This window comes from Trachypithecus francoisi, unplaced genomic scaffold (assembly GCF_009764315.1).
Source record: "Trachypithecus francoisi isolate TF-2019V2 unplaced genomic scaffold, Tfra_2.0 Lachesis_group19, whole genome shotgun sequence".
Taxonomy (NCBI): Eukaryota; Metazoa; Chordata; class Mammalia; order Primates; family Cercopithecidae; genus Trachypithecus; species Trachypithecus francoisi.
Genome location: NW_022681464.1, coordinates 21,178,867 through 21,203,141, shown reverse-complemented (window position 1 = coordinate 21,203,141; position 24,275 = coordinate 21,178,867). Strand labels below are relative to the sequence as shown.

Genomic DNA, 24,275 nt, shown 5'->3' with positions numbered 1-24,275 from the left:
TCCCATCCCCTACCCTCCTACCTACCCAGTCTTCCTTCCATTCACCATGCTGGAGTTGTTTCCTAAACCTGAATCTCTATACATCAATTTCCTACTTAAACCTTGGATGGCATCTAGCCTCGATTGGAAAGCCCTGTATTGTCTAAACATGACAAGGATGGCTTTCTAAATTTGATGCCTGTTAATCTCTGAAGTGTCTCCACTCACACTTGCACCCAGCAATATTGAGCAACTGCCTGTTCCCAAATGCACCATCCCTGTTTCAAAGCTCCCGGCTTTTCATCACGATTCTATCTGCCCTTCCTCCACTCTTTTTCATCTGAAAAAATTCCCATTTATTCTTTAAAATTCTGTTTCAGAGTCCTTCTTTCTTTGATCCTCTTTCAGATCATCTGAGAAATAAACTACTACATCTAACAGTACATATTTTCATTATGGTACATATTACTCCAAATTTTAATTATTTGTTAGAAAAATCTGTTCCCCCTTTCAAAGTTGCAAGCCTCTTGAAGACAAGGATCATGTTGTATTAGTCTTTGGGTCTCAAGAAACTACCAGTGTATTTGACAAAGTATAGCTACTTTATAAATATTTCTTAAGTAAATGAATGGATGGGTTCTTATAAGTGAAAACAACATATGTCCTGTATAATTTGTGGGACTGAGCTTTAGTAAAGGAAACATCTGACAGGGCTCATCACTTATTTATCACTGTTAGTTCTTTTCACCTTTTTGACATTTATATAATCTTCTTGTAAAAATCTAAGGTTGCAAGCATCTTATGTACATGAAGGAGCAACAGAAACTGACCAAATTGGGCTCATCAGTGAGCCACGTGCCCTGTGGCACACATCAGTGTCATCACAAATGGGTTATCTTCCCCTTCACCTCCTCCATATGACTTTGGGCAGCTGTTGTACTGAAATTCATGAAAAGCAGAGTTCCTTGTCAATTTCCCTCACTCCAGAAACAAAACTGCTCTCTGTAAAAGCACCTGGTCCTTCCCCTACAGAATGACATGCTCTTCTCTCTTTCCAAGGCAGTGAGAATGTAGTCAGGCATTGTGTGTCTCAGATCCCATTGATTACAGTTAAATTGGAAACCAAGGAGCCCACAGTGGTGCTCCCTGCCTGTTGAACTCATGAGCTTACTTTGTCCCAGAGTCCCTCTACTGAATCAGTGTAAAGTGTAATCTAGCAGGCCTCCCGTTTTTACTATTACGACTATGATCAATGGGTAATAGGTGAATATTCTCAATTTTATCTGACTGTACTACTTCCCAGAAAACTCTGGGGGTAAAATGAGAAGTGTGTTATTTTTCTTTTATATTTATAAGTATATTCTGTGCCTTCTATTATTTCATACCACAGAGGTTCTTCCTGTCTCTTCCAAGGTACTCATTTGACCTAGAAGTGAGAATTACTACCTATTGTGTAACTAATGATGGTTCTTTTACGAGTTAGTTAATCAAAAAAAATGAGGAATAAAACAAAAGTTGACATCAATGTACTTTGCATCTTTTTCAACTTCTTCATAAGACTTGATTTTGCTTTCAAATGTATGGTCCTAGATTATAAGCAATGTAAATTAGTTTCTCTCATTTCAAATAAGTAATCTCTGAAACTAGTACAATTTGAATTTCACTCTTCTATAAGTCAGATTTGGGAAATATAATTGAAAGTTCATTTCATGGAAACCAAACTTAGCTTGTTTTGCTGTTTTCTCTCTTTCCTCTTTGTTTTTTTTTTTTCTCTTTCATTATTTATTCAATAAATGCAAGCTGGCCATATCATTTGTTGGTTGGATTTTGCTGGGCACTGTGAAGAATTAAGATATGTGAAGTTAGTGCTCTCAAAACCGTACAGAGAAAGAGACAAAATGTTAAATAGAAATAGAGTTGTCACAACACCGCAAAACAAGTAGTACAGGCAGCAAGGCCTGCAAGTTCAGATGCCAGTCTTTACCTCTGATATTTTCTATCAGAGCTCCCTGGACTGCCATCCTTTGTGATTTATTTTTAATCATTCTTTTCATCTCGTTCTAACACGGAGATCCAGGAACACATCACTCATTCTATCCTCTATCTTTCTTATTGCCTCAACTCTACTTCTGAGCCCTTGAAGTAAACTTTGGAAGCTATATTCATACTACTTTGTGAAAGTCAGTATTATCTACCCAATTCTTCTGAAATATAGGAGATGAGGTTATATGAATTAGGAAAGGGGTGTTTTCTTCCAGATCTATATACCAACTTTACCTGCGTGTATGAAATCTTATAAAAAGCAAGTTTTTTACCATATTCAGCAACAAATTGTTACCAAATTGATGAAGCTTCATTAATAACTCTACTCCTTTTCAATAGTTATTTAGGATAGTCCCTGGTACATTATCTAACCCATTGTGAATGTGTGCACTCTCTTCCCTTGACTCCATAAACCAAAGCTATTCCACAGCCTTCCTTCCCTTCCTGGCAATGGGCTTCACGCATAAAAGCATCTGGTCAGGCTACTGAATCAATTTGATAAACATCACTTTTATCACCTTTTTTTTTTTTTAATTTTACCCTCAGTTGAGTCATTCTGTACACAGCTCATTACCTTTTGAGCAGTCTTCTGCTGTAGTTTTGATCCTCAGGAAATCAACCCCTCTCATGTTCACATCTTTCTTTCCACTTCTATGGCTGTAATTACCTCATTGTGTCTTAATCGCTGTTATGCTTCTGTATCTCTACCACTACAGTATAAGCACCTTGAGGACAAGCACTGTGACTTGATCACTGTAGTGCACTCAGAGGACAGCGGGTCCTGACTTGATCACTGTGATGTGCTCATAGGACAATGTGATCCTGGCTTGATTGCTGTGGGGCACTCAAAGTGTAGTAGGGTTCCTGGAGTATGAAAGGCACTCAGTAAAGGCTTGTTTTATTTTCATTCATTTATTTTTAATCGGCAGATAATTATTGTGTATATTTATGGGGTACAATGTAATGCGTTGATCCCTGTATACATTGTAGGAAAAGTCAGCCAAGCTAATTAACATATCCATCACCTCACCAACTTATTTTTTTGTGGTGAACATGCTGTTTGTTGAGTGAGTGCCAAGAATTGAAAGGCAATGCGTGCTGTGGAGATGCAGAGGACAGGCACCGAACCCAGGCAGTTGTAGAAAGTTGGGGAAGATTTCAGAGGAAGATAGACAAACTGAGATTTGACACCTCACCTTGCTGAGGGTGACAGCAAGTTAGCTTGGCATAGGGAGAGGACGATCCTGTCAGAAAAGAGCATGGACAAAGTCCTAGATTTGAGAAAGAGCAGAGGCCATAGGCACAGGCAAAAAAACCCATGCAACTACACCTTTTGTTAACTATGCCTGAGAATCAAGGCAGAAGTCAGTGTGGTAGACATACATGTGCATCTATATATGTGCACATGAGAGGAAACTTTGGTTTTTAAAAGTTAAATTAGATGTAATAAAAAGTAAAATCCATCAACCTCTAAAACTCTTGATATTTAGCCCAAAGCCCTCTACATGACTAAACATATCCATTAACTTTCTCATTATTTAATTTTTTCTATCATATTTTAATTCTGTGTTTTAACTGTTGGCATTTTAATAGTATAGTTTATATAGTTTCCACTGCAGACAATAGTATGGTTAAGGAAAGATATTTGAATCTAACCACCTTGCATGAAGTTGTTATGTACAGGAACTGTTGCAAGTTCCAAACACTCAACTTAGAAATGAACATTTAGAAGACTACCTGTTTATAAATTGAGGTTTTGAGTGCATAAGGGACAACTGGCAACAGGATGAGATGGAAGCCATACTGGTCTTGGAGTCCAAACGTCTGCATCCTTCATTCACCAAGTCCATGAGACTCTTGGTTTCATCATCTGTTGAATGGGATCCACAATATCTGTTCTCCAGTCTTAAGTATTCTTAAAATTGAAAGAGAAACTGAATGTGAAACAAATCACCTAACAGATGGTAGATGGTTGTATTTAGTTATAGCACAAGGTCATTTGCTACAGTAGTTACTTCTATGTTAGACAATAAAAATTTTATACCCCCTCCAACAACTACAACAATAATATATATGGAAAAATATGCGCAGCAATTTAGGTTAGTAAAAGTAAAGCTGTACTTTTTAAAACAAATGGTTTTCAATAGGTTTTCTATATGTTGGTGCCACAAGTACAGCAAGTATGTTTACAGAGAAATGGCTTCTTGCCTCCATCGCGTGAGGATAATATGTGTTGTAACCATTTTGTCTCATAGAATGATTGAAGATAGTGGGAAAAGAGGAAATACCATGGCAGAAAGAAGACAGCTGTTTGCAGAGATGAGTAAGTATGGATCTTTTAAGGAACACCCTATAGTTTCCATTGAATACTCATGGAAAGGCTAGAAATAACCACTTATCTTTATGATATTTGTACTTTTCCTTGGATCCTAAGTTCCTTTCATGAAGTGTACATTTTGGCCTTTTTTACTTCTTACTTGGCAAGAGTTCAGTTAGTCAGTAATTCATCCTAATTTGTTATTAGACTGTATATTTTCTATGGAAGAAAATGTTTATAAACCTATATATTTACATTCACACACATGTGCACATACACAGACACTTGATAAACACTGTTTAGTATTGACATTAATACAATCCACTAAACTTTAAAGTCTGTGTTCATCCCCCTGCACTGTCACAGCAGCTGGCATATTGTAGGCACTAGATAAAATTTGTGAAATGAATTATTGACTTTCTTCCCTGCGAAGTGATATCATATGTTTACGTGGAAAGGAGAAGTTAGGCACAATTACTGGACCAAACTATAAACTGTCATTCAGACTTCATGTTCTACATGAGGAGAATCTATTCTGCAAACTGGTTTTTTAAAAAATACTAAGGAAAATAAAAGATAAATGGATCTTAGAGGTGACCTGCTACACAAGGGAACCCAAACTAAGTTACTGACTCCAGTGAAGAATCTAGTCAATAAAGGCTATTGGTTTATGTAAGTGCATAGTTGCTGTATAAGTAATTGGTTGGTAGCATCTCCCTCGTAGATCATTTTTCTTTTTCATAAAGAAAAAGAACTTGACATTAGGGGGAAAACCACACATCTCAAGTTGAATGTTGTAAAGGAAAAAGCATGGTTCTCTTCATGTCTTTTTATCTCTTCTTCCTGCATGTGGAATGAGGATGAGCAGGAGTGAGTGGTAAGCCTTTTTCCCTAAGAAGGCAGTAGACAAAATTAGGTTCCTACTAAAGATTGAAAGGGATTGGCAAGAATGAGGGTCAGAACAGAAAAAGTTAAGTCCCAGATAATAAGATTCATATTTTCCTTTATCATTCCTCAATAATCTGGTGGTACCAAGATAGCATTAGAACTAACAAAGAGGAAAGAAAATTAAAATTGATGTGGGGAATCTCAATCGTGTTCCTTGCTTTTTCCACTTTTAGAAATGTGCTTAGAGTGTTTGGGAGAGTTTCAGCCAGGCCTTCCAATTTCTTAGACCCCATGTGTGGTACTGTGTCTTCACCTGGAATTGTGGCCTTTGTGCAGTTACAAATCCAACAAAGCAAGCAGCCTAGTGAGTACCTGTCCATCTAAACAAAATCCAAAGCAGCACAGGTATCCTCCAACAGCACATTCTTGTATTAAAAAGGCAAGAGTACATCATGGGACAATATCTTCTCAGACACAGTAGAAAAAAATATTTACCCTAAAAAGGCAATAAAATCTCGGGGGAAATCTTTGAACTTACCATTATAACACTAAAGACTATATCAGACAGCACACTGTAAGAACTATAAAAGTATGCTTGTTTAACGATTTTGTAAATCCTTTTTTGAGTTTACGTATCCCAATGCTTTCTGAACCTGATATAGTGCCTGGCTCAGACAAATACATACGTTACAAATGTTTATTAAATTAAAATTGCCCAACTCAAAGAAAGCTCGATATGGTTTTTAGAGACATAGAAATAAGACAACTCTAAATTTTTCTTCAAGTGTCAGAGACTTAGGAAAATCGTGCATTCAGTTCCCAAATTATAACTTTATCTTTTCATAGAAACATTACAGTGATGTCTTGCAGCTTTATTAGTTCTATGAGTTCTTGTGATTAATGGTCAGAATAGATAAACAAGCCAAACAAATATGTATCTTTCCTCCCTGGGTGTTCCAAATCAAATGTTGGCATAAACAGCTAAACACGTCTGACCTTAACAATTCATTAGTTTGAGCAACATGTTTATATCAGCACTAAGTATGACACATCCACAATAAGTAGGATTCTGCTGGATAAAACAATTGGCTGGTTTCAAAGGGAGCAATTGATTTTGACATGTAGACTGTCATACAAAAGAGAAAGGTAATATCATTGAGAATGTGTTAAATGGTTGAAAAATATATGGGTATTCCAGCTGTATCAGCAGCACACCAAAGAAAGGAAAGGAAACCCTTATCAGAGAAGACTGACATCAAGATTCGAAAAGTAACTTCTAGGAACCTGTGCTTTGTAGACAGGGAGCAAAAAGGACTAGACTTGTAAATCTTCTCATCTAAGTATTATATAGAAATATTTAAAGAAAAAACAACAAAAGAAAGTGCCAATGAGATTCTTTGCTTTAGAAATTGCAAATGTGAAAGAAAAGTTGTCGTGGACAGAGTTAAACAGGCAGGGAAGACTTTTATCCAAGACTGTTGCAACAGGGAAGAAAGACTGAACTCAACTTCCCTGGAACAAAAGGCAGGAAGGACTTTTAAGCACTGGGGAAAAATACTGGAGGACTTCAGGGAGGAGATTGGTCAATGTGATTAGGCCATCTGTTTGCTAATTGTCACATTTAACAGTTAGGCTTTTACCCTCCCGATAAGACTTGGAGATAGAGGTGATATCTCCTTCAATGATTATATTTCAAAGGGCTGGCACCCACATTCTTGAGAAAGACATTCCTGGGTTGTAAACTTGGCAAGATATTTACATCTCAAAGGGACAGAGAAAGAATTTACAATGAAAAGTTTTCTAAAGTAAATGCTGTAAGAAAACAGAGGTCAGAAGCCTAGAGGAAGGAAGAAGTCTATCTAAAGTCAGGCAAGTTGAGGAGGTCTTGGTCTTAGCAAAGGTAAGGAACAGCAATTGATAACAAAAATTGATAAGAAAGTTTGGCAAATTCAGGTGATTGCAGCACATATGTGTTAAACATTCGCTCTTAGCTCATTACTATAAGCAGCAGAAGCAGGAAGAAACAGCAAAGAAATGAAATTAAGAGAAGCATAGACTAAAAAACAAACAGAAATAATAGCTTTATATAAAAAATTGGGTGATCACCTACTTTAAGAAATTCTGTACAAGTTCTCCCTTAACCAAATATTGTCTTCACAATAATGCCCTAATTATCAGTTTGCTTACGACCTTGGATTACAGCTGAAAAAAATAAAAACCCTCTAGTTAAGTATAAACGTCATCGGCTGGGCGCGGTGGCTCACTCCTGTAATCCCAGCACTTTGGGAGGCCAAGGCAGGTGGATCACAAGGTCAGGAGATCGAGACCATCCTGGCTAACATGGTGAAACCCTATCTCTCTACTGAAAATACAAAAAAGAAATTAGCCGGGTGTGGTGGCCAGCGCCTGTAGTCCCAGCTACCTGGGAGGCTGAGGCAGGAGAATGGCGGGAACCCGGGAGGCGGAGCTTGCAGTGAGCCGAGATCGCGCCACTGCACTCCAGCCTGGGTAACAGAGCAAGACTCCGTCTCAGAAAAAAAATATAGATATATAAACGTCACCCTCACCTTGGCTTTTTCAGCCAGCAGATAAGTTTAGCAGCTCAAGTAAGTTTATCAGACTGACTTTTAACAGAATAAATTGTTTGTTCTTGGAATTAAACTCTCCTTTTCTGTTTTTCTACTCTCAGAGCACATTTACTTAGCCTTTTATGGTAGTCGTGAACGTGTCCATACCACTCACTGCTGTGAACTCCTTTTTAGGGACAGACCTAGGACATGTACCTTCAAATCATTGACCTTAGATGCTGAATCAATGCTTGTTTAAAAGCCGATGGGGCACAGGATGGGTAGGTTTTAATGGAAGGGACGTGATTGGAAAACACTCTTTGGGAACATGGAAGTCTGCCTAAGAAGGTAAGGAAGGTCTTGGGGAGAAATGAGAGTGATGCCACTGGTCTCTCAGCAGAAGCGGGACCTGAAATCAAAGGGAGGGAAATGAAACTACTCAACAAATACTGTTTTTGGCTTTTGTTTTTGTGTATGTTTTGAGACACAGTTTCACACTGTCGCCCAGGCTGGAGTGCAGTGACGTGATCTCGGCTCACTGCAACCTCCGCCTCCCGGGTTCAAGCAATTCTTGTGCTTCAGCCTCCCGAGTAGCTAGGACTACAGGTGCACCACCATGCCCGGCTACTTTTAGTATTTTTAGGAGAGACGCCCTGGGTTTCACCATGCTTGGTCAGGCTGGTCTCAAACTTCTGACCTTAAGTGATCCACCCACCTCGGCCTCCCAAAGTGCTGGAATTCCCGCGTGAGCCACTGTGCCCGGCCTAAGTACTGTTGAATTATTTGAAAGCAGGCCGTCCTTGAGAGTGTTGGCTGGAGTCAGCACATGCACGACTGGAAAGGAACCTAGGGCATGATTTTGAAATGTACACTATGAATTTAAGAACACCAATCTCAAAAATTCAGAAAAATGACCTGAATGACTCCGCCCCCCTAGGTTATCATGGATATGGTGACTGTTTTCACCCGCTTCTTCGTTTCTCATGCTTCTCAATCTCTTTAAGATACTAACACCATGGATCGCCACCTCAGAAATTCTATGTCACCATCCTAACCTAGTCTCCTGCTTTTTCTGTCTCCTCTACTTCTCTCTTTCTGTCTCTTAGTACCCTCTAGACACTGAAGTCAGAGAATTTAAAGTTTTCTTCTTGACCAGTTTTCTCCATATACAATTTGTCTCTCTCTCAAGTCTTTACGTTTATTGCTATGACTCTTGAGTGTTCAGAGTCCCCCAAAACAACCTCCCATTTCTCATGAGCCAGCTTATCCAAAATAGTCAGCACATAAACTAAACTTCCCTTCCAGCCTTGCCTACTTGTTGTCAAGTCTTCTTCTAATGAACAGCTTGAGGAGGGCTCATTGTCACTCCACTAATAGTGCCCATCACAAAAATACCTATCATCCCTGCCAAGACGGCTGCCTTCTAGTGTTCCCAAAGCCACACGGTCTTTTAACAACTGCCAAGCAGCTGGGCACAGTTCAGAAGCGAGGAGGACACTCCGATTCCCAAGTTTGTGCCTCATTTTGTCACTAGAAATATAGAATAGCCCTACTTGTGCAGTCTCCTGTTGGTAAAATATTTGTCTTGGCCCAGTCGAGCACACTACTACATTTTGTGTGCTTATTGATAATTTCTGGAATATACTAAAGCACTAATCCTTATATCCAACTGTCCTATGGATATCTCCACTTGGACATCTTACCAGCAACTCAAAGTCTTTAGCCCAAAACTGTCTTCACCCATCAACAAACCTATTCCTCCCTGTTTGTACCTTACTTAGCTCAGTGAGGGAGACTCTATCCCATTCAGCTACCTAAGGTAGCAATTATTTTTCACCCCCAAACTCCTTAACCTTCCTCTCAGTATCTCTCTCTCTCTCTCTGTCTCTCTCTCCTTCAGTATCTCTCTCTCTCCCTCCCTCCTTCACACACACACACACACACACACAGCCAGTGATAAAGTGTGGCAGAGTTCAGGCATCAGGTTCATCATAGGCTTCATTTTTATTCTGTAAATATATGTTTAGCAAAACTTTTAAATGAATGAGATATTTAAGAATCAAATGGCTATATATTAATAGAAGGTTTTATAACAAGCTTTCAAAATATAGAAGGCAAAACATACAAAAACTGTGTGAAAATGTTCAGAGTGCAAAAGCTAAAACCAAAAATTAGGTAAGACTGGTTGGTTGATTTGTTGGTTGATTGATTGGTTGAATGAACGAATGAATGGGTAGGGAAAACGTGGAAGGAAAGAAGGGAGCGAGAGGGAGGGAGAGAGGGAAGCAGGGATAGAGGGAGAAGGGAAGAAAGAGAATCTTTTTAAAAAGGGCTGAAGAAAGGAAAAAAATCACCCAATTTTTTATATAAGCTGCTGATAACAGTGCAAACAATCAGAGTTTAACTGTGTCTTTGTTGTCATATTTATTACTTCCTTCCAACTATGACATGGGTACAAGAGGCTTGAGGAGATGGTGCAAGAGCACTAAGTTGCCTTAAATAAATTTGTTTTAGTTTTTCTTACTATGAAAAGTTTCAAATATATGTAGAAGTAGAGAAAATAGTATTTATCTCAACCCTTAATTATGTATGTCATCCCCCACTGTGTTAGTATGAAGCAAAACTAAGAAATCACTTAAATGAGTGGAATCTCCAGATTTAAAGAATTATATCCCAGTGATACAATTCAGAAAACAACCACTATCCGTTATTTTGAAAAATAATGAAGAGTACATTGAAAAAAATGTGATGGGAAAATTCTGTACTTTTTTATTAAAAAGAAAAAGTATAGATTCTTTGGCATTTAGGGTATGAACTGGTTATAAGTTTCGTAATGAAATGGATGTTTTTCTAGATCTTGGCCAAAATATAGTGGTAATTCTAGACATGTCAACATGCTAAAAGCAAAGATTGCTCTGCTGATTTTATTTCTTTACTCATTTATTTAAATTCCAACTTTTTAATAAATAAATTAAGTCAGCTAATAACACTTTTTAATGAGATTACCAGACTGCTAGATCAGGAAAATACCATCTGATAAAAATTAACGTTAATTTCAGCAAAATATTCACAAAAACTCTTAGACTGTGCATGTGTTGGGGAATTGTGGACTGGGTCACAATACAATTAGGTAGATTTGTAGGGAATGTCATGACCATGTCTAAAGCCACAACTAATGGGTCCATCAACTTGGAGGAAAGCTTCTAGTAGTATCCTGGAAGGCTCTGTTTGTGGCCCTGTTCTGGTCCTTGGTTTTAATCAATGACTCAAATGAAGACACAGAAGTCACACAACTAATCGCAAGTAGGTTTGAGGGTTTATAAACTTTCAAGAAAAGACCACACATGTAAAACTGGGTTAAGTTCATGGTTTGTTGGGGCAGAGAAAGAAAAATTTATTTTGACAAGGCAGATAAACAGAGTAAGAGGCTATGTGTCATATCTCAGCCCGCTTCTTCTGTTTCCTTTCTGGATGGATCCTGCAGTTAACACATACATTGATTGTGCATGGTTGTGTGCTGCTATATCTGACACACTAAATTTTATTGTTCACCACATCCCTTTTAATATTCAGGGCTTACATCATCAACCAGGAAGAATTTATACAACATTTATAGACCTACAGACCTCTTCCTGATTCTTGAACAAAACACAGGGTCAGTTAAGTCCACATAGTGATAGGACAGTAGAGAGCAGTCAGTGCACTTCAGGCCCAAAGCAGCATCTCCACATCCTTCTTTACTGCATCCTGGAGAAGTGCACCTTTGCCATATTTCCCCCAGGACTTCCATCAGAGGAAAGTGCAGAGGTGCCAGGGTTACTGTGCTCAGAGGGTAAGGTCTTGCGGAAACAGAGAAACTTAACTATGTACCACATCACAAACCTCTTTTCATCTGGAGCTTAAATCATTATGCTTGAAGAACTTACACAAATAATCTGTGCCCCTAATGTTTTCTTTTAAGTGATTATTTACAGATACTGAGACTCTCCTGATTGCTGAGCCAAACTTAGCACCAATAAAAGTACATCCTCATCTGGGAGCAAAGGCAGATTTAGCATTCAGGTATTTCTGATAGTCTCTCTGTCTCTGGTTATTGGGCACCCTAGAGAGCTCATTCCCCACATGAGTGTCTCAGATTTACAGAGGGCATGAAACTAGGAAAGATTTTTGAAGTTCCAGTGACAACTGAAGAATTTTAAAAGATTGAGAAAAGTTCAAAATATGAGCTAAATTTTAAAAGTAACTAACCAGATACATACGAAGCCTTACCCTTAGCTCCAAAATAGGCATTTAAATAGCAAATAGAAAAGATTTGACTTATATAGAAGTGCGTATGATTTTTAAAAGTAGTTTTTTAATTAACTTCAAACTTAGTGAAAGTGGCATAATGAGCCATCTATTTTTTCAAAAAGATCACATTAGTTAGGAGTCCTTATCAAAGGTAGTAATAATTGCTTTCTGTATATTCTACACAGGTAAAGCAATCGCTATTGGCATTAATTTTGGACACCTAATTTTACAGAGATTTTAGCCAGTCACAGAACAGGGTGACTAGAATGTTTAGGGGTCTCAAACCATGCTTGATCTTAATGAAAATAATAATAACAACTGCCATGAATTGAAGCCCTACTGGGTGCCAAACAGATAAACACTATACCTGAAATGGCCATGGAGTTGAACATCTTTTACCCTAAAAAAAGCCAAGGAGAAGCTACCTGCCCAGCTAAATTTTAAAGTCCATGATGACAAGAACTTTTGCACATAATTTTCAGATGGTAATGAAGACACTAATAATGATAATGTAGCTGCTTTGCAATATTTGAGAAATGAATTCTCAAGTGGCAGGGGGAAAGAGTATGTGACTCCAGGGGAAACCAGATCAAATAGGTTGAAGTTACAAGAGGCAAATCAAAGCTCAAACATACAAAAGACACTTCTATCACATATTTTTGTTCAGAAATGGCCCATTTACTGTTAAGTGGTCATTATGTTCCCAGTGCAGAAGTCAAGACTTTATATCTGTCTATTACCAGCCAGTAAAGTTGATATTTTTATTTCGTTTTATCCATGAGGAAATTGAGATGCCATGGAAAAACTTGGTGAAACTCACACAACTGGGAAGTGACAGAATCAAAGTTTACTTACTTTAAAGTTCATTTATTTTCATAAGTAATAATCTTTTCTATCATTGGAAATAATCCTACATGGCCATTGGCTAAATGTTCATCTCTTGAGAACATTTCTTTTTTTTTTTTTTTTTTGAGACGGAGTCTCGCTCTGTCGCCCAGGCTGGAGTGCAGTGGTGCGATCTCGGCTCACTGCAAGCTCCGCCTCCCGGGTTCACGCCATTCTCCTGCCTCAGCCTCCCGAGTAGCTGGGACTACAGGCGCCCGCCACCTCGCCCGGCTAGTTTTTTGTATTTTTTTAAGAGAGACGGGGTTTCACCGTGTTAGCCAGGATGGTCTCGATCTCCTGACCTCGTGATCCACCCGTCTCGGCCTCCCAAAGTGCTGGGATTACAGGCTTGAGCCACCGCGCCCGGCCTCTTGAGAACATTTCTAAGGGAATTCCTGCAGTGGGTGAGGAGAGTTCCCCATCTCTTTAATCCCTCAAGTGCTCAGTGTCGCTAAGCCTGTTTGTCAAATAATAAGCTTTATTAAGAGTGACCATTTAATGATCTTCTTGATAAAACCACAAAGTAATAGCACTATTGGCAACACTTTCAGTGAATCTGAAGATACCGGTTTGAGCTGAGGAAATGCTAAATCCCCTAGTGAGGGACACTTGCTGCTTCATCCTGAGTTCCACTGGGAAAGCACTTAATTGGCCTTCTAATATCATTGCTTCCAGGATAGTTCATTTACTTGCTATTCTGTTTTACTCTAAAGGATTCACATAGCACATTTTATAAGTATACGACTGGTAAAGATAAAAGTTCAATACATGCTTTTATATCTGTTATGAACCACAATCATGGGCTTAGAAAAAACAAATATGTACAAACTCAGAAAAGCAGACATTTATTGAAAGTCTAATGTGTTCTAGACACAGTCTAGAGATTAACTCATTCAAAGGAGGATGGGAGGAATACTAGGAGCTCAGGTCTTGATGTAACAAGCAGCCCATCTGCAGGGTATTGAGACGAGACTGACCAAGCCTACCTAGGAGAGATTCTGTGGTAGAAAGTAGTGGGCAATGTCCTTAGGTAGGTAAGCTGGAAAGAACCTGCAGACAAGCTTGGATTCTGAGCGGAGCTTTTAGACCTGATGTTCTGGGCATCAGGAGCCATGCTGGACTCCTAAGTGGAAGAGTGGAATAAAGAAAGTAGTTTAAGAATACAGTGAATATGCTCCAAGTTAGGAAGGAACTGGAAGCCACAATAAAAGAAAAGGTAGAGGTTGTTTTAGACAGGCATCTCTTCCTCTGAGAGTGACAGGAAGGATCACAAGAAAGTTATTAGTAATAAAAATGAATACTTATGCAGCATTTACTGTGTGCCAGACAGTGTTTAAGTGCTTTAGGTATATTCACTCATTTATCCTTACAACAGTCCTGTGAAATAAGTACTATTATTATCATCATCCCCATCTTCCAAGTGAGAACATTGAAGCTCTAAAAGCAGTTGGCCTAAGGGCACACAGAGAAGATGCTCAACAGTTAGTACATGGTCACCTAACAGCCAGGTTCTAATGACCAATAGCAATGCACTTTAAATGCTTATTTGATGATAGTATGTATATCATCTAGCTGTTTCACTGTAGGTCACAGCTTGAGCAGATTGTTCTCAGAAGTGGTGGACACAACAGGGATGACATTGTGTTTCTTGATCCATGAATATGGTTTACAACCTGATCTCCAATGTTGATTACATGTGTGTGCTCTTTTTCCCTAGAACCTGAGGAACCTGTCCTTGAATAGGACAGACCTGTTCAATTCTTAAAGTTATATTTATATTCTAATAAAAATAAAATTAGGCGTCAGGATCATCTCGGCAGTTGTTTTATTTGTAAACATTGTAAATTTCTTTCTGTGTACATGGCATACCATATGTGTCCTTTTTCCCCGCACTAGGGGCTCAAGATCTGGATCGCATCCGACTCTCCACCTACAGAACAGCATGCAAGCTTAGGTTTGTTCAGAAGAAATGCAATTGTAAGTATGCCAGTTGATTGGACTAATTACCATCAAGAATCCTAGAGTTTACGTTCAGTACTAAGTTTATTAAACTAGATTATCTTACAAATATTGATAATACTCATATACGTTTACACAACAATAAAAGGGGTATTATGCTGTACAAATGGTAGAGATGACTCCTAAGTAGCCTTGAAATCTGAATTATGCTTAAATACTAAAGCATATGAACTGTTTAATTCATACTAAAAGGATGAACCTCTGGATACAAAAACAATATAATTCTGACCTTGGAATGGTTTAAATCTGGATGGATGTTTTTCTTCTTTTCTCTAACCTTGGTATCATAAATGCGTGCCATCAAAATGGTTTCCAAGAACTTTATAAAATATCAAACACTAAATCCCCCTTATATTTGTATTTTCTTTTACAAGGACAGGAAAATATTTTAAAGCTTTTGGAAAACATTTAAGTTTTTTTTCTGAAAGAGCAAAATTAGCCCTTTGTGTCAGAGTTTTAACTACATTTGTGTACATCAGACAAAAATAAGAAAAGAGACAATACTTAAAGAAGCAAAGGAACTCGCTCCAGTTTTTTTTCAAATGTAAAAATGTAAGCAGTAAGCTAGATCACTAGTCACAATGAGCAGTCTTATTCTCTGCTGGGCCAACACCTCCATTGTATTACCATATCCATTTTCTCTTGGAAAAAAATATTGATTCATAGTTCATATGTAAGAACTTATTCTTTTCTTTTAAAAAAAAACTTATAAAAATTAATGTCTTATTTTTTAATTAATACTGGATGAATTCTTAAAAATGAAAACCATAATGTTCTCCTGATACACACACATAATTCTACTATAACTGGCATGGTCATTAGACTCACGGTAAAGGTAGAAACCAGGTGTCTCCCCATGTCTACCCTCTCAGAGTCTCTAGCAGGTGTTTCCTAGGACCCTGGGCAGGCCACCTCAGCCCCAGGCTTCTAGGCTTACAGCTAATCATGACTGTGAAGATGCATCTATTCCTCAAGTTCTCATCTATATCTTATTCCCCAGCCCCAATGGCTAAAAATGGGACTGAAGTTTGGGGAAGGAGAGGTTAGAAGAAAAATATAAGTTGGCTGTCTTATTTTCATTTTCTGTTGCTTATAACAGAATACTTGAAACTTTGCAATTTATAAAGAAAAGGAATTTATTTCTTACAGTTATGGTGACTCAGAAGTCCAAGGTCAAGGGGCTGCCTCTGGTGAGAGTCTTCTTACTACTGGGATTCTCTGCAGAGTCTCAAGATGGTGCAGGGCACACATAGCAAGGAGGCTAAGCATGCTAACTCAGGTCTCTCTTCCCCTTCTTATAAGGCCACCAGCCTCACTCTTGTGATTACCTATTAATCCATGAGTGGATTAATACATTCATAAGGACAGAGCCCGCATGACCAATCACCTCTTAAAAGCCCCACCTCTCAACACTGCCTCATTGGGGATTAAGTTTCAACACGAGTTTCAGAAGGGACAAACATTCAAACCATAGCATTGGTCACACATCACATATGTGTTTTGACTCCTCACAGGAAGCTAAAGCAATCTAAAATGAGTAGTGAGAAAAGTATTACAGATGTTGAAAGAATTTCTTGTGTATTTGTAGTCCTAACGAGTCAATAAAGCCATTTCCAGTGCTGGTGTTAGGGGCCAAGGAAAATGTTCCCACAGAAGAAGTTTCCTCTTCCCCCTCAAACACATCACCCAGATTAAAAACAAAAAGAAGAATCTCCGTGTTTTCAGCAATTAAAAGGGATGTGATTGTCCCACGTTCTTATCATGTGTTACCACTACAATGGCTTCAAAATTGGAGGGGAAGGCAGAGGGTAAGTGGTAGGAGCTCTGTCCTCCTTAGAGCTTTGCCAAGCAGAGCCTTGCTGAGGCTCCTTTCAGGAGAGCTAGAGATTTCCAATAAAAGACTACAAAATGGTAAGAAGGAACCCCCAGAAAAAGCGAAAAAGGAAAACAAAGAAAAGAAAGAAAGGAAAAGGAAAGGAAGTGAAAGGAAGGGAAGGGAAGGAATCAGGGACTTGGCAACACTGCACTCAACATTAAGGTAGACACACTGTGTTGTCCCCAATTGTGGTCCACAGGCCTTATCCCATGCCTCCTGCTCTCTGAGAAAGACCCTTTCTCATTCTTGGGCATTTCCTTTTCCTCTTTCTGTACTTTTCTGGTCCACATCCTTATCCTGCATCCAGAATTGTCTTGGAATTTCTTGAAAAAACAGTAGGGAAGAAGTGAGGATGCTAATCCATCCCTGGGTGAAAATCGAAGCTTATACCTGTCCAGTGGCCCTTCAGTGTGTCCCTTCATTGACCTCTTCATTCAGTAAATGTATAATGAGCTCCTGCCATATGTTTGGTATTGTGCTAGGTACCAAGGATAGTGTGATGATGAATGACATGTAATCCCTGCCTTCAAGTTGCTCAAAATCTAACTGACCATGTGGACGTTTAAGAAGATTTATAAAACCATGTAGAAAGATAATGATAGAAATACGTACGTGGTATGTGAGAGCTTCAGGGAGTCAGTGCCCTGACTTGTTGGGGATGAGGGTCCATGGTAGGACTTTCCTAGAGAAGGAGATATCAGGAAAGTCTTATTTGTTTTACAATGTACCTTATAAAATTCCTGTATTTCAGGATAAGAAAATACATTACGCTCTACAAAAGTTAGACAAAGTTAAGGTCCAAGGAAGAAAAACAAGCATATTGTGAATGCTTTGCTAAAGTAAGCTTTTAAAAATTGTTTCTACCCTGATCAGAGGCATGAAATGCAAGTACTATATGTCTTTGCAGAGTTTTCCTTTCTAACAATAAATACAACAGTTGTGATATTCAGAGGTATTTGTAAAATGCTTACATAATTGATCTTGGCTTATCTTAATCAAAGTTGAAACCTTCCTTCTAGAAAGTTAGCCAACCGGAAGCAGCGATGTTTACATGACATAACATTAGTCAACATTGAATATGTGACCTGATTAGAGGAAAGTAATTTTAGTCTGCAGTAAACCTAACCCACAATAGATTATGATACCTTATAATGGAGTTTTACTCTACAATAAAAGAAATAAGAAACAAAATGTAGGTAGCATATTTGTAAGTGCTTTTTTTTATTGGAAAGTATCTTATTATGTTTGGGCTGCTCTAACAAAAATACCATAAACTGGGTGGCTTATAAACAAGATTTATTTCTCATAATTCTGGAGACTAGAAAATCCAAAATCAAGGCACTGACAGATTTGGTATCTAGGGAAAGGAGCCTTCTGGTTCATAGGTGGCCCCTTCTCACTGTGTCCTCCCATGGTGGAAGAAGCAAGGCAGCCCTCTGGGGCTTTTTTTTTTTTTTTTTTGACAGAGTTTCGCTCTTGTTGCCCAGGCTAGAGTGCAATGGTACAATCTCAGCTCACTGCAACCTCCACCTCCCAGGTTCAAGTGATTCTCCTGCCTCAGCCTCCCGAGTAGCTGGAATTACAGGCATGCACCACCACGCCTGGCTAATTTTGTATTTTTAGTAGAGACAGGGTTTCACCATGTTGGTCAGGCTGGTCTTGAACTCCTGACCTCAGGTGATCTGCCCACCTTGGCCTCCCAAAGTGCTGGGATTACAGGCATGAGCCACCGCGCCTGGCCTGGGGCCTCTTTTATAAGGGCACTAATCCCCATCATGAAAGCTCTGCCCTCAAGTCCCGATTACCTGCTAAAAGGCCCCACCTGGTAATACCATCGCATTAAGGGATTAAGTTTCAACATGAGAATTTGGTGGGGACACAAACATTAAAACGAGCAGAAACTTATTATAGTATTTACTTCATAGAAATCAATGGATCTTCAATGAAAATAGATTGTTTACTTTTAGGTCCATACCTTATTAAAATTCATTGCATATACTAACAAAACTAAGTATTAAAACTACATAAAGGAGGAAAAAACAAAAACTGGCTCTTGTAAAGCTATCACCTAGAAAAAGATGAATATTGTCTGGATAAAGCACAGACTGTGTAGGTTTTCAGGAGATTTCTTTTTAAATCTATTATCTAAATCCAAATTTCATAAATGTTGGTTAATTCCCTATAGTTCCTTCCCCACAGCGCTTGCCTACTTTGTTTATGATTTTCCATATGGACAACTGGTTCCTATCACTGACATTCATGTTTATTTTCTTCTATTCAATTCCTAATTTATGCCAAGAATAATCAGTTCCCAGGGTTCTAAAAGGACTCTGAACAAGAGGCCACTGTCACCCATGAACTAAATGAGGCCCAGAACCTACTTTTTTATAGAGAATGAACTAATGGATTTTACAGATGAATATTTGTAATCGATTCGATAATGGAACACTAACTTGTAACCCCAATTTTTAAAAATGTATACTCCCAAGAAGAATTACATTCTTCTCATTGATAGGCCAGTATTTTCTTAATGTACTCAATCATTGGATATTTAACTTCAGCAAAAATGTTGTGTAAATTCTTTTTCTCTCTTGTTATATATGTACTGATATAATATCCCTGATTTTGTCTCTTGGTCCTCAAAAAGAATGTTGACCAATCCCTGCTGTAAAAGACACTTGTAAGGCTGTGTGTGGCGGCTCACGCCTGTAATCCCAGCACTTTGGGAGGCTGAGGTGGGTGGATCACGAGGTCAGGAGATCGAGACCATCCTGGCTAACACGGTGATACCTCGTCTGTACTAAAAATACAAAAAATTAGCCAGGCGTGCTGGCAGGTGCCTGTAGTCCCAGCTACTCGGGAGGCTGAGGCAGGAGAATAGCGTGAACCCGGGGAGGTGGAGCTTGCAGTGAGCCGAGATTGCACCACTGCACTCCAGCCTGGGCGACAGAGCAAGACTCCGTCTCAAAAAAAAAAAAAAAAGACACTTGTAAAACCCATCTTTTTTTTTAAGTCAAAGGGTTCTCCTTTCCAAATCGCTTCTTCCCCTTACCATTTATCTTTGTACCCTGCCATACCTTCCCCATGATGTAACTGGCACATTCTCTAACAGAATAAAATAATGAGTGTTTCTAAACAATTAGGGGACACTAAGTTGATTATTTTATATTCTAGAAGGAATAGAGCAGAACAAAGAATACAAATAATATTTTAAATCCTTTTTAATCAATAGTCTTCTCTTTAGCTTCCAGATTTTTTGTTAACTTTCCACAAAAATTAATACCCCATAAACTCTCATAAGGATATGTAAAATGGCATCATCTCAGCCTTTATTTTAGACAAATAGATGTTTCTACTAGAACATTATTTCCTTGGTCAGCATTGATGTGGTTAATGATCCAGATACCCTGTAATGTCAGCAGATCTTTTTTTTTTCAGAAATTACTTTGGAGTCAATCAAAGGCAGCCCTAGATTCATGAACAACAAAGGACAACAAGAGAAATAAATCAGAAATATGTAATCCCTCCTGTTTAATAGAAGGAACAAAATTCAGAAGGCAAGGGAACACTCTATTTTACACCCACGGCTAACATTGCACCATCTTTTAGCCCTGTTGGTCACAGCCTGAATTTTCCTTCTGTTAGTCATATCAACTAAAATGTAATTAAAATTTTGTTTAAAAGGCAAAGAGGAGAAAAGGTCTATAATTGTATCTGGGCTGTCAGAGTTTCTCAGCATACTCTTTTTCTAGAAATTGAAGTATTTTAAAGGTATCCTTCATTCAGATATGTTATTAGAACACCTCCTTTATCTATGTTATTGTCTCTGAGTTTATTTTCAAATTTCTTGTGAACCAAAAAAATGCAGTTACCTGTTTACCTAAATGTTTCTCTATCACCATAAAAGTAATCCAAGTGAGTCCCATATAACTAGTCGGTCCTGAATCAATATTCTGTGAATGAATGAATATGCTCCACTAGATTCATTTCTCACCAGTCAGGTGAATAGAAGAACACTTGTCTTTTGTGGCAGGAGTAGACTTGAGCTATGTTTTTAGTAGTAAATAGTAATATCCCACTCATTTTTCTTCCAGTTAGTGTATCAATATATTCCTCTTCCCTGCTTCATGTTTAAATATGTGGATTTGTAGCTGCCACTATGAATTTTCTATTCTTGGGTAACAAATTACCATAAATTTAGCAGCTTAAAGAAGCACACATTAATTATCTTACAGTTTTTGTAGGTCAGAAATCCAGTGCAGCATGGCTGGATTTTCGGCTTAGCTTTACACACAACTAAAATCAAAGTACTGGTTGGGTCTGTGGTTCTCATGTTGGGGTCAGGGTTCTCCTCTAAGTGCATTCGTTGTGGGAAAATGTTATTTTCTTGTGGTTGTAGGATTGGGGCCCTGTTTCCTTGCTGGCTGTCAGCTGGAGACTATCTTCAGTTCCTAGAGCCTCCCTTATTCCTTGCCCCATGGCCCCTGTCGGCTGCTCAGGGCATGGGAGTTTGTGGCTTCTTCCAGCCCAGCTAGTGTGTCCTCTCTGACTTCCCAATTTATGACTAGCCAGAGAATACTCTTTGCTTTTCAGTGATGCGCGTGTTTATATCAGGCCCACTCAGATGATCTCCATGTTTTAAGGTCAACTAATTTGGGATCATAATATCATCTGCAAAATCCCTTCACAGCAGCCCCTGGATTTAGGTTTGAATAAGTAGGAGAAAGTATGTGACACCACGCACCAGGAATCGGCCACACTGCTCAAGAACATAGACTCTTGTGTTTCTCAGATAACGATGTAGAAAATCTTGGATGTAAAAATAAAGTTTAATGTCGGAAACACAGGCAAGAGAAATCGAACCAGAGAAAGAACTGTATTTAAAGGAGAAGGATCAGAGGATTCTCCCTAGTCAAGGAGGCCAGCAGGAAAAGCAGGAATATTCACAGTTGGGGAAATAAACTGCAGATGACTAACCTTTGGAGCATAGTTATCTTTGTATTGTTGCAAATGTTTTTACTGCATATTTTCATTCCTGATGTTGAATCATTCTGGACACTTGTTTAGAATAAAGGAAGGTGCATTGTGCTAGACTGCAGTGTTCCCAAAAATTCCCTGTGGGAAAGTTGGTGGTGGCAGTGGAATATAAACAAACCTATTAAAGATGCTTATGTAATAGGACAGTGGAAAAACTGCTCCTCTCTGGCACCCTGGACCTATGGCAAAATTATTTCCCCTTAATCAGAGTAAACCTCTGAATGACAAAAGCAATGATTTTAAAGTCCTGATGGTTATGATATGGGTTTAATTAAAGCTACTTCTTCCTGTTAATTGTTTTTAAGATCTTAAAAATACAGGGTTTTGTTTTCTTGTTAGTAGACTTTTGTTTTAGAGAATGCTGGAAGCTTTGCTTAAGCTGCTACCACTGCATAACCTGTGAACTAAGCCACACCTGTAGTCTCGTTTCTAGGCATCTGGATGTAACACACAATGACTTCCTTCCCTTTCTTCTGCTTCTGCATTATACATGGAATCTGTGCCAAGTAAACACTTTTACTTTCACAACTGAGGAAAAACCATCATCTTAAAATGCTCCTGTGAGTTGGGAAAGAGTGATGCATACAAAAGAACATGTTTCAAGCTTCCCAACCCTATCTAACAGGTGCCAAGGCAAGATTCAGTGACCTTCCCCTGGTTGTCTGCCAAGCCTTGTTTCTGGGAAACTGCCTGCTTGGCTTGGAGCCAGTCAGCAGAGCAATGAAGGGATATCCAGAAGGGGTTCTCCCAATGCCTGGCTCCCGGGATCTCAGGCCTCTAGCACACACTGAAATAAAACAGAGTTCAGTAGGGAGGACAGGGATGGGAGAGCAGCTTCTCCCAAGAAATCACACCTGGGATTCCATCAGAAAGTCACTCCTGATGTCACCTTGGTTCACTCTTCACTGAGGTTTTGTTAACATTCGTTGTTATTAGCAATCAGTCATTTATTTATTCACTCCACAAACAGAGACTGAGCATTTGCTGCATGCCAAGCATTATTCTAGATTATGGGGAGAACAGTGTGAGTACAAAGTGGATCATTGGGAATATCCCTATTTGCATATTCTCTTACCAAAACTTTACGTAAATGCATGTTTGTTTTAGTATACTTCTTTGGCAATAAAAATTTCTTTTTCAGTATATTGTTCTCACTTGTTGAAGAGTAAAGAGAAAGAGAGATAGAAGTTGGTAATAGAAAAGTGGAAGATTTATTCAGAGAATCCTTTTAAAAGAGAGGTTGCTCCCACAGGGTACCAAGACTCATCAAGTTTCTCAAGCCATAAATCTGGGCATCATCTTTGACCTCTTATCTCAACCCAAATTGAATCAATTATAAAAATCTCATCAGTTACACTTTCACATATCTCTCAAATCTATCCACATCTTTCTGTGCTGACTACAAATGCCTGGTCCAAAACATCTTTACCTGAATTACAATCTCAAATGGCTCCTAAAATTTCCTATCCCCTGAGCAATCCCATGAATAATCCCCAGAACTGGGAATTTAGTGGAATTTACTCCTGTGATTAGATTATGTTACATTGCACAGTTGCAACCAACCTTAAAATAGGGAGATCACCTGGGTGGGCCTGAACTAAACACATGAGCCCTTTAAAAGCAGAGAGTTTTCTCTGGCAGCCGCAGAAGAGAAAATCAGACGTTTGAAGGGACAGATGAATTTGTCATGCCATTGCTGGCTTGAAGATGGAAAGTGCCACATGCTCAATCACTAGATGTTGGGAGACGCCTGGCTCACAGCCAGCAAGGAACAGGGACCTCAGTCCTATGATCAAAAGGAACTGAATTGTGCTAACAAATGTCTTGAAAGTATTTTTTTCCTTAGAGTTTCTCAAAGAAAACTCAGTTCAGCCAACATCTTGATTTAATCTTGCGATACCCTGAGCAGGGAACCAGGCATGCTGTACCTAACTTCTTAACTACAGAACTGTGAGTTAATAAGATTCTTGTTTTAAGATTACGACTTTGGCCGGGCGCGGTGGCTCAAGCCTGTAATCCCAGCACTTTGGGAGGCCGAGACGGGTGGATCACGAGGTCAGCAGATCGAGACCATCCTGGCTAACATGGTGAAACCCCGTCTCTACTAAAAAATACAAAAAACTAGCCGGGCGAGATGGCGGGCGCCTGTAGTCCCAGCTACTTGGGAGGCTGAGGCAGGAGAATGGCGTGAACCCGGGAGGCGGAGCTTGCAGTGAGCTGAGATCCGGCCACTGCACTCCAGCCTGGGCGGCAGAGCGAGACTCCGCCTCAAAAAAAAAAAAAAAAAAAAGATTACGACTTTGTGGTTATTTGCCACACAGCCATAAAAAACTATACACAGTAAAGCGTGGACCTGCACTTTCTGCTATACACA

The 24,275-nt window shown here is 39.0% G+C and overlaps 1 protein-coding gene across 24 annotated transcripts in view; it reads left to right on the top strand.

Annotated features, from left to right (window-relative positions):
• Window positions 1-24,275, top strand: part of DTNA (dystrobrevin alpha) — a 401,494-nt gene that overhangs the window by 260,281 nt on the left and 116,938 nt on the right. For 21 of the 24 annotated variants that reach the window (XR_004429208.1, XR_004429210.1, XR_004429209.1 and 18 more), the window contains 2 exons: window positions 4,278-4,345; window positions 14,866-14,946. Coding sequence is in view for 21 of the 24 variants with exons in the window: in XM_033178011.1 (XP_033033902.1) it covers window positions 4,279-4,345; window positions 14,866-14,946 (148 nt within the window). In the remaining 3 variants the exon portion in view is untranslated. Of the gene's footprint in view, window positions 1-4,277; window positions 4,346-14,865; window positions 14,947-24,275 lie in introns of those variants that run through there. The other 3 variants (XM_033178006.1, XM_033178005.1, XM_033178003.1) reach the window with 1 other exon arrangement.